The 16,540-nt window shown below is 46.2% G+C and overlaps 1 protein-coding gene across 2 annotated transcripts in view; it reads right to left on the bottom strand.

The window, feature by feature from the left end:
- CA11 (carbonic anhydrase 11) overlaps nt 1–16,540 on the bottom strand; it is a 535,579-nt gene that overhangs the window by 60,598 nt on the left and 458,441 nt on the right. For both annotated transcript variants that reach the window (XM_075276799.1, XM_075276801.1), the window contains one exon: nt 1,004–1,158. In XM_075276799.1, the coding sequence (XP_075132900.1) occupies nt 1,004–1,158 (155 nt within the window). The remainder of the gene's footprint in view (nt 1–1,003; nt 1,159–16,540) is intronic.

Raw genomic sequence — 16,540 nt, 5'->3', positions numbered from 1 at the left:
CTGTGTGCATTGTCGTGTATCTAATCCTGAAGATGCGCTTATCTAATCCTCTGGCTTGTGATACTATGTTCCGACCTGTGTATCTAATCCTCTAGCGTGTGGTACTGTGTGCAGATGAGCATATCTAATCCTTTGGCATGTGAAACTGTGTGCAGACGCGCATTTCTAATCCGTCGGCTTGTGGAACTGTGTGCAGATGCGCGTATTTAATCTTTCGGTATGTGGTACTTTGTGCAGACTTTGTGTATCTAATCCTTTGTTGTGTTGAACTGTGTGCAGACGTGCATATCTAATTCTCTGGCATGAGATACTGTGTGCTGACCTGTGTATCTATTCCTCCAGCATGTGGTACTTTGTGCAGATGTGCGTATCTAATCCTATGGCATGTACTGTGTGCAGACGCATGTATCGAATTTCCTGGCATGTAGTACTGTGTGCAGACGCACATATCTAATACTACGGCATGTGGTACTGTGTGTAGATGTGCGTTTCTAATCCTCTGGCATGTGGAACTGTGTGCAGATGTGTGTATCCAATCCTCTTGCGTGTGGTACTGTGTGCAGATGCATGTATCTAATCCTCCCCCGCGTGGTACTGTGTGTAGACGTGCATATCTAAGGGCCCCTTCACACGGAGTAAACGCGCCGCGCATTGTGGCGCGTGTACGCCGCATTTTTTTACGGTGCGCGATTACGTCAGTCGTGCGTCAGCTGATTTCTCAAATTACAAGAGCACCTCTGTGGTGTAAAATGTAGCATCTGTCTGAGTATGTTACCTGATGCAAGAGCTGCCTGGCACACATGCTATCACCAATATGTAGAAGCATTCACTAGCAAAGTCACTAGTAAAGATTTATGAGGGGCTAGCTCCGCCCTCCACAACTGCTCCCACACCATATGCCTTGCCCACCCCTTTCCAGCTCCTATAAGGATATTAAGAAACTGATTATCATGATAATACTTTATGAAGCAAAATTTATAAACACAGTTCAGAAGTTCAGTACCTGCATTGAGGTGATATTTAAGGGTTTATCGATTATGATCCAAGTCACAGTCTCATAACATGGAGGAATAGTCATTGAACCCTGATAAGTGAGAAACCCAAATGACTCCGGATATAACTCTTCAATGATGAGATCTTGGATGACATTTGCTTCATCTATAGAAAAAAAAAAAAAAGTCAGCTTCAGACATTTGCCAGCAAATTAAAGGATTGTGTCTTAAAAAATTTAAATATTAAAACCATAATTTAGAACCAAAATGTGTATTTTTTAAGTGTCTTAGCTCCCTGAAATTAACCAACTACAGCCACTCACCCCTACACATAAAGCCCCCCAAATAGCTAGGCACAGTTCACCCCATAGTAGCAAAGCCCAACTCTTACTAGCTAAACACAACGCCACCGTAATAGTTAAACACAATCATAATAGCTAGCACAGTGCTCCAATAATATCTAGACACAGTACCTCATAACAGCTAAATGCATCTTTCTAATAATAGCATAGGCATATTCCCCTACAGAATGTTGAGGCACAGATCCCTAAGTTAGAACAGCCCCCACTTAGATCTAGACAATCCTTCTACATAATAGCTAGGCGCAATACCCCCTCCATAAGTCTTTATAAGCATTCAATCAATGGCTTTGTTCTTGACTAAGAGGAGTGTTGCTGCTTCTGTTTAATCATGTCTGTCAATCATTTATGAAGGACTCAGATTGGAGCTGGAGCCAAACTTTGGAAAAGTAAAGGAGTCAGAGTTAGTGGTTAGGCCTATGGCCACAAATAGTGCTTTTTCCTAGCACCCACACAGTATAATATGCTCCACAGAGGCCCCACAACCCGTGTAACATGCTGTGGAACATAATATACTTCATAGTGCCCCCCCATACTTTTGTAATTACTTTTACTCATACGAAGAGCTGTTGGGTGGTCTCCTTCCACCACAAAGCAGGCGATTATGAATTACATCATTGCACCTGCATCGGGGCAGAGGTTGCAATCTTCTGTCAATGTAAGCCGCGGACCTACAGCCTAAACTGACAGTTTTCAACGCCTGAAAGAAGCGATTGCTCGCCGGGGGATCTGGGATAGTGTTCTTAGATTCTCAGTTAGCGAACAATCCAGGACTCTTGCTGGCGTGACGGCATGTGTGCCCACAGAGAGCACTCTGAGTGACTCCTCTGTGCTGTGTGTGCCATAGGTTCGCCACCACATCATGAGGGTAATGTTGACTGAACTCACTGAGTTCACATGGCTAGCCAACTATCTAATGTATATGGCAGGGGGTCCAGAGAAAAAGCAGTCATGTACGCTTCTTATTCATCTACAACAGCTGTCAGAGAGGGAAAACAAAGCCAGATAAAACTATTCAGTGGTAAAGTTGGTTATATACACCTGGAGATCACTGGAAGATTCAGCTAAATTTGGTGAGATCTGCTGAGAATCTAAAAATCTGACAACTATCAAGGTTAATCTCCTTGTTTAAGCAATTTTAGGTGGAGAACTGTATGCTAGTCCATATGGTAGTCCCTGCCCAAGACAGATTATCAACCCCTGAGTAATAGCATTTATTTAAGATTGTATTTGATTGTGCTGTGCAACATGTGGTGGGGGAAACTTTGGTTGCTTTGGAGCTTTTGGTTATCCTCCTCCTCTATGCTCTTCTACCTCAACACCTCCTAACAGCAACATCAACGTGGCCTAGAAGATGGACATCCAGTTTCCCTTAGTCCAATGATGTGCTCAATTATGTGCTTAATCTGTCAGGTGGGCAAAATGTATGAGTGCATGATTAAGTCATCTTTCACCAATTGGTACACTACCCAAAAGTAACCTCTGGGAACTTTTTATAGGGTACCAGGAAAGTATTTTTTATAACCCAGTGCCAAAACCCAGTGTCTAAACAGACAACACCTGTAAATATTTAGGCCTATAAAAAGGTGTCTCATTACTAAGGTGCCACACAAGAAACATCTCATGATGGCTAAAACCAGTTAGCTGTCTCCAGACCGTTGTAACCTTATTGTTGCAAAAGATACTGACATTGGTTACAGAAGAATTTCTAAACTACTGAAGGTTCCAGTGAGCACTGTTGAGGCCATAATTTGGAAGTGGAAAGAACATCATTATTTCCCCATAAACTGGCCATGAGCAGGTTGCTCCCTGTAAGACAGAGGAGTGAAAAGAATTACTAGACGGGTAAGTTCACACAGAGTGTTTTTGTCAGGATTTTTAAGTCGGTTTGTTCTGGTTCCTGGAAAAAGTCAAATGCTCATTCTTTAGGCCGATTCGCCTCGCGATTTGGCCTGAAGACACACCCTTCTCCAGACTAGGCCCATTCATTGGACCTAATCTGGAGCAGAGTGCGTGGCTGGATGCCAGTGCAGTGTACCGGCTTTCAGTCGCAGCTACCCGGATTTTGGTCCAGAACCTGAGGCGCTGGATGTTTCAGCAAGTCAATGATCCCAAATACACAGCTATGCAAACCATCAATTGGTTTCAGAGAAAGAAAATAAAGCTGCTAGAATCACCCTGCCATTCACCTGACCTGAATCCAATAGAAAAATATAAGGAAGGAACTAAAGCTCAGAGTTCATAAAAGGAGCCCACAGAATATTCAGGATTTGAAGAATGTTTTTGTTGAAGAATGGGCCAAAATCATACCAGAGCAATACATGCGACTATACAAGGAGGCTTTTGTACACAGTATTAAATAAATTTCAGTAAGCATGTTCAATACTTTTTATTTATGTCATTTGTCATTATTACACATAACTTAATTTATGGACATCTATGGCTTGATTTCTTTTGCATGTGAGGATTGGATGGATTCTAACTAGAGAAAGGCAAATCTCTCAAAATTTATTTGGTGTGCGGCAGCTCAGATCCTCGGTTTGTTTCAGGATAAACAAATTTGATATGAACCACACTTTATATTGGCTTAAAACATAGTGAAGAACACTCTCCTAAGATTGTACCTATCCAATTTCTAGCTCTCTGAGGCAAACATAGTTGGAGTTATGCGAAAGTGAATGTGACATGTAAGTCTATAGAAAAACAAATGGAAAGCAGAGGATACAAAGCCAGAGTTTAACTATAAACTACAATGACACTTGTTTACACATTTAAAACGTTTCAAAAATTGCCCATTTATTAATGAAATGTGTGTGCCCATGGTTTTTTTGAGACACACATGGTGGTTATATTGCAAAAGCAAAGTTTTTGTAGAAAAATGAGACAGGGGCTTATTGTTATTTGGAAGACAAATTTATGAGTGGGAAAAGTTCTAAAAATTGTCTTTGTTTTTTTTAAAAAAAGCCACCAAAAATTATCCCGTGATGGGAGCAGATGTGTAATTAAAATCATTGCTTGTTTTTTTTTCCCAACACTGTGATAATGGCACCAACAGTATGCAAAAATGGAATGTGATGGTTGACCAGGCAGTAGGTAATGTCTGCCCTAATGGTGGTAGCTTCGGCAATGTATGTGGCAGTGCAGCAAGGAGTAATATGATGGACCATGGCACAGAAAATGTCAGTGGTGGTGAGCACTAGACAGTAGAAATGAGCAAACAGTAAAATATTCGATATTCGTTATTCATTTCAAATAACCACTCAATATTCGACTATTCGATCGAATATCGAACTCCATTATAGTCTATGGGGGAAAATGCTTTGTTTCAGTGCATCCCACCATTCGACTCAGCAAATGATGCCAACACCTCTGCAATGCAACTGGGAAAGCAGGGGAAGCATGCCTGGGGGCATCTAACAAGCCCAAGTCACAGTTTTACCCCAACATCACAGCCTATCAACTACACACTTTCCACACTCAAAAAAATCTCTATTAAAGTGGGAAAATACCTGGAAACCTTCTTTCTTCCCCAAATGGATGGACAGAAACCCCAATTTAAGCTAAAGAAACATTGACAAGCACCCCTTTAAATCACGTTGCCCATAACAACCATAGGCAATGGGAAATCCATCAGTACCCACCCTGAACTGTCATTGTGGATGTGTGTGTGTGTGATGTGGTAAGACCTTCCAAAATTCACTTTTCTGGCCCTTAACATGAGCCCTTCCAAATTAAGTTACAGGCCCTTAAGCTGAGCTACTATCAGAGATTGAGGCCCTTCAGGTGATTTCAGCCTTCTACCTGCAGAGTTTTAGGCCCTTTGGGTGAGTTGAGCCTTGCACCAGCAGAGTGTTAGCCCCTTTAAAATTCTTAGCCCCTAAAACGGTGGTTCCAGAACCATCACTCTCATTGTGTTGGATTGATGCAGTGGATTGGACTGAGGACCCAGACATTGACCTTGAATTGGATTGTCAAATTGATAACATTTTGGCATCAAGTCCTGAGGGTAACTTTTATTTAGAGAACTGCAAAGGTGGAGAATTGGCTGAAACCACTACTACCGGTAATGGTCCTCTAATATGGGACTCTACATTATCTCTACAGGGTTCTGATCAGGTGTTAATTGTCCAAACAACATGCTCCAGTACTTTAGATGTAGATCAGAAACCACTTTCCCTTCCGACACCAGATTTAACCAAGCTTCACCATCATCATCCTGCTGAGATGGAGCCACTAAAGGAACCTTGCCTTCAAAGGCATGTTCTGGAGCTGCGACTGAGCCAAATCTAAACACAAGTCCTTTGGAACAGAACAAAATTCACCAGCAGTGTTTTTAGCCCTTAGGGTTAGTTGAGCCTTGCACCAGCACGTGCCCCGTAACATCAGGCAAGCCCTAAGTTCTGCGCTAAGTTGCACAAAGTTCCACTTGACCACTGACGCGTGGACAAGTGCATGCAGCCAAGGATGCTGCATCTCAATAGCGGCACACTGGCTGAATGTAGTTGAGGCTGGGACCGGGTCGCAAACTGTGGCGGCCTGCCTTGTCTCCCCGCCCAATATTCCTGGCAGGAGTGCTGAAACACCACCCTCCTCCTCCGCTGCCGTTGAATTGACCCCAGCTACTGGCGTGGGGAGACGTCAGCAGGCTGTGCTGAAGCTCATCAGTTTGGGGGACAGACAGCACAGTGCCTCCAAGGTCAGGGATGCCATCCTGGATGAGATGGCAATGTTTTTTGCCCCGCTGCACCTTGGCCCAGGTGCAGGTTGGCATATGTGATAATGGCCGGAACCTGGTAGCAGATCTGGAGCTTGTCAGACTCAAACATGGTCCACGTTTTCAAATTATTAGTGCAACGGTTTCTAACAACTTACCCCAATTTACACAAGCTACTGGTTAAAGTGTGGTGCTTGTGCTCCCACTTTGGCAAGTCTACAGTACCTGGTGCTAGCCTCAATACACTCCAGCAATGCCTACATCTACCTGAAGCACCGGCTGTTGTGTGAGGTCACTACACGCTGAAACCCTAGATACTGTATGTTGATCAGGGTGTGTGAGCAGCAGAGACCATTGATGGAGTTCCATCTACAAAACCCAAGGGTTCATCAAAGTCAGCTCCCTCAGTTTCTGCACCATGAGTTTCCATGGGTGGCAGACTTATGTGAAATCCTATCCCATCCTTTCCACTGGACAAGAAACATTAGCATGTGCTCATCACAATTGCTGATATGACAGCTGCATTAAGAAGGGTGCAGGGTACAACGCATACCAGGCCCCAGCACCAGGAAGAGGTGTTACAATGGCTAGCAGATAATGCTTCCAGCTGCTTTTCCACCAGCCGGTCAGCCACTACCCGCAGCCGTGTTCATACCCAAGAGTCTGCCCCTCCTTCCTCCCAACATGACCAATCTTCCCAACAGAGTCATCCCACCTTTGCCCCCTCCCAGGATCTGTTCTCGGGTCCTTTTACTATCTCTCCCTCTGTTGAACCACTTCCCGAATCCCAGGAGCTACCAGACGAATTTGTATGTACTGATGCCCAAACATTGGAGCATCCGCCATCACCTGGCAATTTTGTGGTTGTGGACCCACAACCAGCATTTTCCGTCCTCAGTGATGATGATGATGAGACATAGTTACCATCAGGGCATGCTGTTGTCATGTGCAATTTGCAATAAGAGGAGAGTAAGCAATTGGAAGAGGAGTTGGTGGACGACAAGGCCACCAACCCTAAATGGACAGGGGTGATGTATAGCGGGGGAAGCAGTGTAGATGTGGTGGCAAGCTAAGAAGGAAAAAAGGTGGCTACAGGCAAAGGCATGTCAAGAGGCAGCAAGGCCAAAGATTTTCCATGTACTAGCCACTCATGCAAAACTCGCCCATCTTGCCAGACTAATTCCTCCAACAGGCTAACAACTGCCATCCGGTCCACACCCACCAGGGGCACACTCTCCAAAGTCTGAGACACGTTAATGGCACCCCCTGGCCAAACTACCGCCACTGAGGGGCCTAGTGTCACCAGGAGGGACAAGTATAGGTGCATGTTGTGGGAGTACCTGGCTGACCCCAGCCCTGTCCTCTCCGATCCCCCTACATTTAGTGCGTTACCAAGTTGGATTTCTGGCTGTAACTTGTGCTCTACGCATTGGAGGTCCTTTCCTGCCTTGACGCCAGCGTGCTATTGGAAAATGTCTTCAGCGCAGCCGGTGGCATCATCACAGATAAGCACAGCTAGCTGTCAGCTGTCAGTGTTGACCTGCTGACGCTGATCAAAATGAGCAGCCACTGGATAGACCAATCATTTTCATTTACAGCAGTATTAAGCACCCTGACTTGAAGTTTGATGTGTGTGCTCACACTCTACAATTCTTCTTCCTCTTCATACTCCTCCACCATCAGCGTTGCACAATTCTGCTCCTACTAGCTTCAATTCACACTAATGCCCCCAAACTCTTCTGGTTAGAGGCTCAATCAACCCTGATTCCCCCCAACTATGCTGGTTAGAAGCTCATTATAAGTCATGTAACACACTGGCACACATGGCTTACTTCATGTTAGGTTTCTTTTCAAGGGGCAAAGGCATAGTTCACATCATGGAGAGCAAACAATAATGGATTTTTGCAATCCTTCGACTCCCCGGTATAAGTTAAAAATCACATCCTTTGTTCTGGTACTGGAGGCAGGCTAAGCAGCAAAAAAGGTGGCTACAGGCAGAGGCATGACAGGGGTGATGTATAGAAGGGAAAGCAGTGGAGGCGACCTAAGCATGAAAAAAAGGTGGCTAGAAGCAGAGGCATGTCCAGAGGAAACAAGGCCAAAGATTTTCCATGTACTAGCCACTCATGCAAAACTTGCCCATGTCGCCAGACTTATGCGAGATCTCTGTGTCTTTGAGGAGTCCATCAAGAGGGTCAGCTTTGACAACGCACTACTGATTTTAACAATCTCACTCCTGTGTGTGATACAAAAATCCCTCATCACCATCAGGGATAACACATTGTACGCTGAAGAGTCGGGCATAGGAGCAGAACCAATTCAGCAGGATAGTCATTGCACAATCCTGTCCGCTTCACAGTGTATATTGTTGGAGGAAGAGGAGGATGACGAAGTGGCAGATGATTTCATTATCACACAGGAGGCTAGCGGCACCCCCTGGCCAACCCCCCCCCCCCCCAAAAAAAAAAAAAAAAAAATGTTTGTCATGTATATAGCAAGAAGTAACTTCTGTGGATTGCTGCTATTTTGTTGTGGCCCCCCAAAATAAAAGCTGTTCGTCACGTATATAGCAAGAAGTAACTGCTCTGTATTCCTGCTAATTTTGTTGTGGCCCCCCAAAATAAAAGCTGCTTGTCTGATATACAGTCCTATGAAAAAGTTTGGGCACCCCTATTAATCTTAATCATTTTTAGTTCTAAATATTTTGGTATTTGCAACAGCCATTTCAGTTTGATATATCTAATAACTGATGGACACAGTAATATTTCAGGATTGAAATGAGGTTTATTGTACTAACAGAAAATGTGCAATATGCATTAAACCAAAATTTGACCAGTGCAAAAGTATGGGCACCTCAACAGAAAAGTGACATTAATATTTAGTAGATCCTCCTTTTGCAAAGATAACAGCCTCTAGTCGCTTCCTGTAGCTTTTAATCAGTTCCTGGATCCTGGATAAAGGTATTTTGGACAAACAATTCAAGTTCAGTTAAGTTAGATGGTCGCCGAGCATGGACAGCCCGCTTCAAATCATCCCACAGATGTTCAATGATATTCAGGTCTGGGGACTGGGATGGCCATTCCAGAACATTGTACTTGTTCCTCTGCATGAATGCCTGAGGATTTGGAACGGTGTTTTGGATCATTGTCTTGCTGAAATATCCATCCCCGGCGTAACTTCAACTTCGTCACTGATTCTTGAACATTATTCTCAAGAATCTGCTGATACTGAGTGGAATCCATGCGACCCTCAACTTTAACAAGATTCCCGATGCCGGCATTGGCCACACAGCCCCAAAGCATGATGGAACCTCCACCAAATTTTACAGTGGGTAGCATGTGTTTTTCTTGGAATGCTGTTTCTTTTTGGACGCCATGCATAACGCCTTTTTTTTATAACCAAACAACTCAATTTTTGTTTCCAAAATGAAGCTGCCTTGTCCAAATGTGCTTTTTCATACCTCAGGCAACTCTATTTGTGGCGTACGTGCAGAAACGGCTTCTTTCTCATCACTCTCCCATACAGCTTCTATTTGTGCAAAGTGCGCTGTATAGTTGACCGATGCACAGTGACACCATCTGCAGCAAGATGATGCTGAAGCTCTTTGGAGGTGGTCTGTGGATTGTCCTTGACTGTTCTCACCATTCTTCTTCTCTGCCTTTCTGATATTTTTCTTGGCCTGCCACTTCTGGGCTTAACAAGAACTGTCCCTGTGGTCTTCCATTTCCTTACTATGTTCCTCACAGTGGAAACTGACAGGTTAAATCTCTGAGACAACGTTTTGTATCCTTCCCCTGAACAACTATGTTGAACAATCTTTGTTTTCAGATCATTTGAGAGCGGTCTGTCCATGTTCGGCGACCATCAAACTTAACTGAACTTGAATTGTTTTGTAGAAAGAAATGGTCCAAAATACCTTCATCCAGGATCCAGGAACTGATTAAAAGCTACAGGAAGCGACTAGAGGCTGTTATCTTTGCAAAAGGAGGATGTACTAAATATTAATGTCACTTTTCTGTTGAGGTGCCCATATTTTTGCACCGGTCAAATTTTGGTTTAATGCATATTGCACATTTTCTGTAAGTACAATAAACCTCATTTCAATCCTGAAATATTACTGTGTCCATCAGTTATTAGATATATCAAACTGAAATGGCTGTTGCAAATACCAAAATATTTAGAACTAAAAATGATTAAGATTAATAGGGGTGCCCAAACTTTTTCATAGGACTGTATATATATACTGCTGTGGAATCGGGCTATTTTGTGTGCGGACACCCCTAAAAGTTGTTTGGAACATGTATACCAAGAAGTAACTGCTGTGGATGCCTTTTATTTTGTGTGCGGACACTCAAATTAAAAGCTGTTTGACAAGTGTATAAGCAAGAAGTAACTGCTGTGGATGCCTGCTATATTGTGGGTGGAGGACACCCCAAAAAAAAGCTGTTTGACAGGTGTATAAGCAAGAAGTAACTGCTGTGGATGCCTGCTATTTTGAGTGCGGCAACCCCTAATAAAAGCTGGTTGGAACGTATATAGCAAAATCTATAAACTCCTCTCCCTTTAGTATATAGCTCTATATATATATAGCTAGTAGAGATGAGCGAACAGTGTTCTATCGAACTCATGTTCGATCGGATATTAGGCTGTTCGGCATGTTCGAATCGAATCGAACACCGCGTGGTAAAGTGCGCCATTACTCGATGCCCCTCCCACCTTCCCTGGCGCCTTTTTTGCTCCAATAACAGCGCAGGGTAGGTGGGACAGGAACTACGACACCGGTGACGTTGAAAAAAGTAGGCAAAACCCATTGGCTGCCGAAAACATGTGACCTCTAATTTAAAAGAACAGCGACGCCCAGCTTCGCGTCATTCTGAGCTTGCAATTCACCGGGGACGGAGGTTTCCGTCCAGTTAGCTAGGGGTTAGATTCTGGGTAGGCAGGGACAGGCTAGGATAGGAAGGAGAAGACAACCAACAGCTCTTATAAGAGCTAAATTCCAGGGAGAAGCTTGTCAGTGTAACGTGGCACTGACGGGCTCAATCGCCGCAACCCAGCTTTCCGCGGATCCTGAATGGAATACACTGACAGTGTATTCCCGTATACCCGATATATACCCCCGATACCCGTTCCAACGGTGTGCCCCCCCACCTTCACCCCAGAAATACCCTGCAAGTCCCCTAGCAATAGAATTGGGGCTATATACACCCACTATTTTTGCTACTGCCATATAGTGCCATTGTCTCACTGGGAATTCAAAGAATATATTGGGCTTACATATAACTTCAATTCCAGGGAGAAGCTTGTCAGTGTAACGTGGCACTGACGGGCTCAATCGCCGCAACCCAGCTTTCCCAGGATCCTGAATGGAACACACTGACAGTGTTTTCCCGTATACCCCATATATACACCCCAAATCCCCGTTCCAACGGTGTGCCCCCCCACCTTCACCTCAGAAATACCCTGCAAGTCCCCTAGCAATAGAATTGGGGCTATATACACCCACTATTTTTGCTACTGGTATATAGTGCCATTGTCTGACTGGGAATTCAAAGAATATATTGGGGTTACGTGCACCCACAATTTTTGCTACTGGTATATAGTGCCATTGTCTGACTGGGAATTCAAAGAATATATGGGGGTTACGTGCACCCACAATTTTTGCTACTGCTATACAGTGCCATTGTCTCACTGGGAATTCAAAGAATATATTGGGGTTATGTGCACCCACAATTTTTGCTACTGGTATATAGTGCCATTGTCTGACTGGGAATTCAAAGAATATATTGGGGTTACAAATACCCTCATTTCTTGCTACTGCCATATAGTGCCAGTTTCTGACTGGTAATTCAAAGAATATATTGGGGTTACGTGCACCCACAATTTTTGCTACTGGTATATAGTGCCATTGTCTGACTGGGAATTCAAAGAATATATTGGGGTTACAAATACCCTCATTTCTTGCTACTGGTATATAGTGCCATTGTCTGACTGGGAATTCAAAGAATATATTGGGGTTACAAATACCCTCATTTCTTGCTACTGCCATATAGTGCCAGTTTCTGACTGGTAATTCAAAGAATATATTGGGGTTATAAATACCCTCATTTCTTGCTACTGGTATATAGTGCCATTGTCTGACTGGGAATTCAAAGAATATATTGGGGTTATAAATACCCTCATTTCTTGCTACTGGTATATAGTGCCATTGTCTGACTGGGAATTCAAAGAATATATTGGGGTTACAAATACCCTCATTTCTTGCTACTGGTATATAGTGCCATTGTCTGACTGGGAATTCAAAGAATATATTGGGGTTACAAATACCCTCATTTCTTGCTACTGGTATATAGTGTCATTGTCTGACTGGGAATTCAAAGAATATATTGGGGTTATAAATACCCTCATTTCTTGCTACTGCCATATAGTGCCAGTTTCTGACTGGTAATTCAAAGAATATATTGGGGTTATAAATACCCTCATTTCTTGCTACTGGTATATAGTGCCATTGTCTGACTGGGAATTCAAAGAATATATTGGGGTTACGTGCACCCACAATTTTTACTACTAGTATACAGTGCCATTGTCTGACTGGGAATTCAAAGAATATATTGGGGTTACGTGCACCCACAATTTTTACTACTGGTATATAGTGCCATTGTCTGACTGGGAATTCAAAGAATATATTGGGGTTACGTGCACCCACAATTTTTGCTACTGGTATATAGTGCCAGTTTCTAACTGGGAATTCAAAATGCGCAAGGCTCCCGGAAAGGGACGTGGACGAGGCCGTGGGCGAGGTCGGGGGAATGGTTCTGGGGAGCAAGGTAGCAGTGAAGCCACAGGGCGTCCCGTGCCTACTCCTGTGGGGCAGCAAGCATTGCGCCACTCCACAGTGCCAGGGTTGCTTGCCACATTAACTAAACTGCAGGGTACAAACCTTAGTAGGCCCGAGAACCAGGAACAGGTCTTGCAATGGCTGTCAGAGAACGCTTACAGCACATTGTCCAGCAGCCAGTCAGACTCTGCCTCCTCTCCTCCTATTACCCAACAGTCTTGTCCTCCTTCCTCCCAAAATTCCCAAGCTTCACAGAGCAATAACCCCAACTGTCCCTGCTCCCCAGAGCTGTTCTCCGCTTCCACGATTCCACGAACCTAACAGAGGAGCATCTGTGTCCAGATGCTCAAACACTAGAGTCTCCTCCATCTCCGTTCGATTTGGTGGTGGATGACCAGCAACCCACCCTCATCGACGATGATGTGACGCAGTTGTCGTCAGGGCATCCAGTTGACCGGCGCATTGTGCGGGAGGAGGAGATGAGACAGGAGTTGGAAAAGGAAGTGGTGGATGATGAGGACACTGACCCGACCTGGACAGGGGGGATGTCAAGCGGGGAAAGTAGTGTGGATGTTGAGGCAGGTGCAGCACCAAAAAGGGTAGCTAGAGGCAGAGGCAGAGGTCAGCAGCTTAGGCGAAGCCAGGCCACACCCGGAATCTCCCAAGATGTTCCAGTTCGTACCCAGCCCCGAAAAACTCCCACCTCGAGGGCACGTTTCTCAAAGGTGTGGAGTTTTTTCAAGGAATGCGCCGAGGACAGATATAGTGTTGTCTGCACAATTTGCCTCTCGAAATTGATTAGGGGCTCTCAGAAGAGCAACCTGTCCACCACTTCAATGCGCCGTCATTTGGAATCCAAGCACTGGAATCAGTGGCAGGCAGCAACGGCAGGACAAAGGCCGCCTGCCGTTCACGCCACTGCCACTGCCTCTGCCACTGCCTCTGCCTCTGCCACTGCCACTGCTGACTGTGCTGGCGATGCACTCCAGAGGACGAGCCAGGACACCACTTCATCTGCCTCCGCCACTTTGTTGACTTCTCCCTCATCCTCCCCTGTTCCTGTCTTATCTCCTTCTCCTGCACCATCAAAGGCACCATCAGGCGCTTCTTTACAACAACCCACCATCTCTCAGACATTGGAGCGGCGGCAGAAATACACTGCTAACCACCCACACGCGCAAGCCTTGAACGCCAACATCGCTAAACTGCTGGCCCAGGAGATGTTGGCGTTCCGGCTTGTTGAAACTTCCGCCTTCCTGGACCTGATGGCAACTGCGGCACCTCGCTATGCCGTCCCTAGTCGTCACTACTTCTCCCCGTGTGCCGTCCCCGCCTTGCACCAGCATGTGTCACTCAACATCAGGCGGGCCCTTAGTTCCGCGCTTTGCACAAAGGTCCACTTGACCACCGACGCGTGGACAAGTGCATGCGGACAGGGACGCTACATTTCACTGACGGCACACTGGGTGAATGTAGTTGAGGCTGGGACTGCTTCCCAAACTGGCCCGGTGTACCTCGTCTCCCCGCCTAACATTCCTGGCAGGGACACGAGAAGAACACCCCCCTCCTCCTCCTCCTCTACCTCCTCCTCCTCCGCCACCGCCTCCTCCTCCGCTGTTAGATTGACCCCAGCTACGAGTTGGAAACGTTGCAGCACTGGCGTTGGTAGACGTAAGCAGGCTGTGCTGAAGCTGATCAGCTTGGGGGACAGACAGCACACTGCCTCCGAGGTGAGGGATGCCCTCCTCGATGAGACGGCAATATGGTTTGAGCCGCTGCACCTGGGCCCAGGCATGGTCGTTTGTGATAACGGCCGGAACCTGGTAGCAGCTCTGGAGCTTGCCGGACTCCAACATGTTCCATGCCTGGCCCACGTCTTCAACCTAGTGGTGCAACGTTTCCTAAAGAGCTACCCCAATGTTCCAGAGCTACTGGTGAAAGTGCGGCGCATGTGCGCCCACTTTCGCAAGTCGACAGTAGCCGCTGCTAGCTTAAAATCTCTCCAGCAACGCCTGCATGTGCCACAACACCGGCTTTTGTGCGACGTCCCCACACGCTGGAACTCAACGTTTCAGATGTTGAATAGAGTGGTTGAGCAGCAGAGACCTTTGATGGAATACCAGCTACAAAACCCTAGGGTGCCACAAAGTCAGCTGCCTCAGTTTCACATCCATGAGTGGCCATGGATGAGAGACCTTTGTGACATCCTACGGGTCTTTGAGGAGTCCACAAGGAGGGTGAGCTCTGAGGATGCGATGGTGAGCCTTACAATCCCGCTCTTGTGTGTTCTGAGAGAATCCCTGATTGACATCAGGGATAACTCAGATCACACAGAGGAGTTAGGGATAGCATCCGATCCGTCACAGCTGGAGAGTAGGTCCACACATCTGTCCGCTTCACTGCGTTTAATGGAGGAGGAGGAGGAGGAGGAGGAGGAAGAAGAGTTGTCCGATGATGTGATGGTGATACAGGAGGCTTCCGGGCAACTTCGAATCGTCCCATTGTTGCAGCACGGATGGGTAGACATGGAGGATGAGGAGGAAATGGAGATTGAACTTTCCGGTGGGGCCAGAGGAGTCATGCCAACTAACACTGTGGCAGACATGGCTGAGTTCATGTTGGGGTGCTTTACAACCGACAAGCGTATTGTCAAAATCATGGAGGACAACCAGTACTGGATCTTTGCTATCCTTGACCCCCGGTATAAAAACAACATCTCCTCTTTTATTCCGGTAGAGGGGAGGGCCAATCGCATCAATGCTTGCCACAGGCAATTGGTGCAGAATATGATGGAGATGTTTCCAGCATGTGACGTTGGCGGCAGGGAGGGCAGTTCCTCCAGTAGGCAACCAAGTTCTCACCGGTCCACACAAACGAGGGGCACACTGTCTAAGGTCTGGGACACCTTGATGGCACCCCCTCGCCAAAGTGCCGCCACGGAGGGTCCTAGTGTCACCAGGCGTGAGAAGTATAGGCGCATGTTGCTGGAATACCTTTCCGACCACAGCCCTGTCCTCTCCGACCCCTCTGCGCCCTACACGTATTGGGTGTCGAAGTTGGACCTGTGGCTTGAACTTGCCCTATATGCCTTGGAGGTGCTGTCCTGTCCTGCCGCCAGCGTCCTATCTGAGAGGGTGTTCAGTGCAGCCGGTGGCATCATCACTGACAAGCACACCCGTCTGTCAGCTGAGAGTGCCGACCGGCTCACTTTGATAAAAATGAACCACCACTGGATAGAGCCTTCATTTTTGTGCCCACCTGTGTAAAGCACCCCAACATGAAACTCCATGTCTGTACTCAACCTCTCCAATTCCTCCGCATCCTCATACTCATATACCATAAGTGTTGCACAATTCTGCTAATACTAGGCTCCCTCCACCCTGATTTCCCCCAACTCTGCTGGTTAGAGGCTCCCTCCACCCTGATTTCCACCAACTCTGCTGGTTAGAGGCTCCCTCCACCCTGCTTTCCCACAACTCTGCTGGTTAGAGGCTCCCTCCACCCTGCTTTCCCACAACTCTGCTGGTTAGAGGTTCCCTCCACCCTGCTTTCCCACAACTCTGCTGGTTAGAGGCTCCCTCCACCCTGATTTCCACCAACTCTGCTGGTTAGAGGCTCCCTCCACCCTGCTTTCCCA

Source organism: Leptodactylus fuscus, chromosome 6, assembly GCF_031893055.1.
Source record: "Leptodactylus fuscus isolate aLepFus1 chromosome 6, aLepFus1.hap2, whole genome shotgun sequence".
Lineage (NCBI taxonomy): Eukaryota > Metazoa > Chordata > Amphibia > Anura > Leptodactylidae > Leptodactylus > Leptodactylus fuscus.
This window is presented reverse-complemented; position numbering and strand designations above follow the sequence as displayed.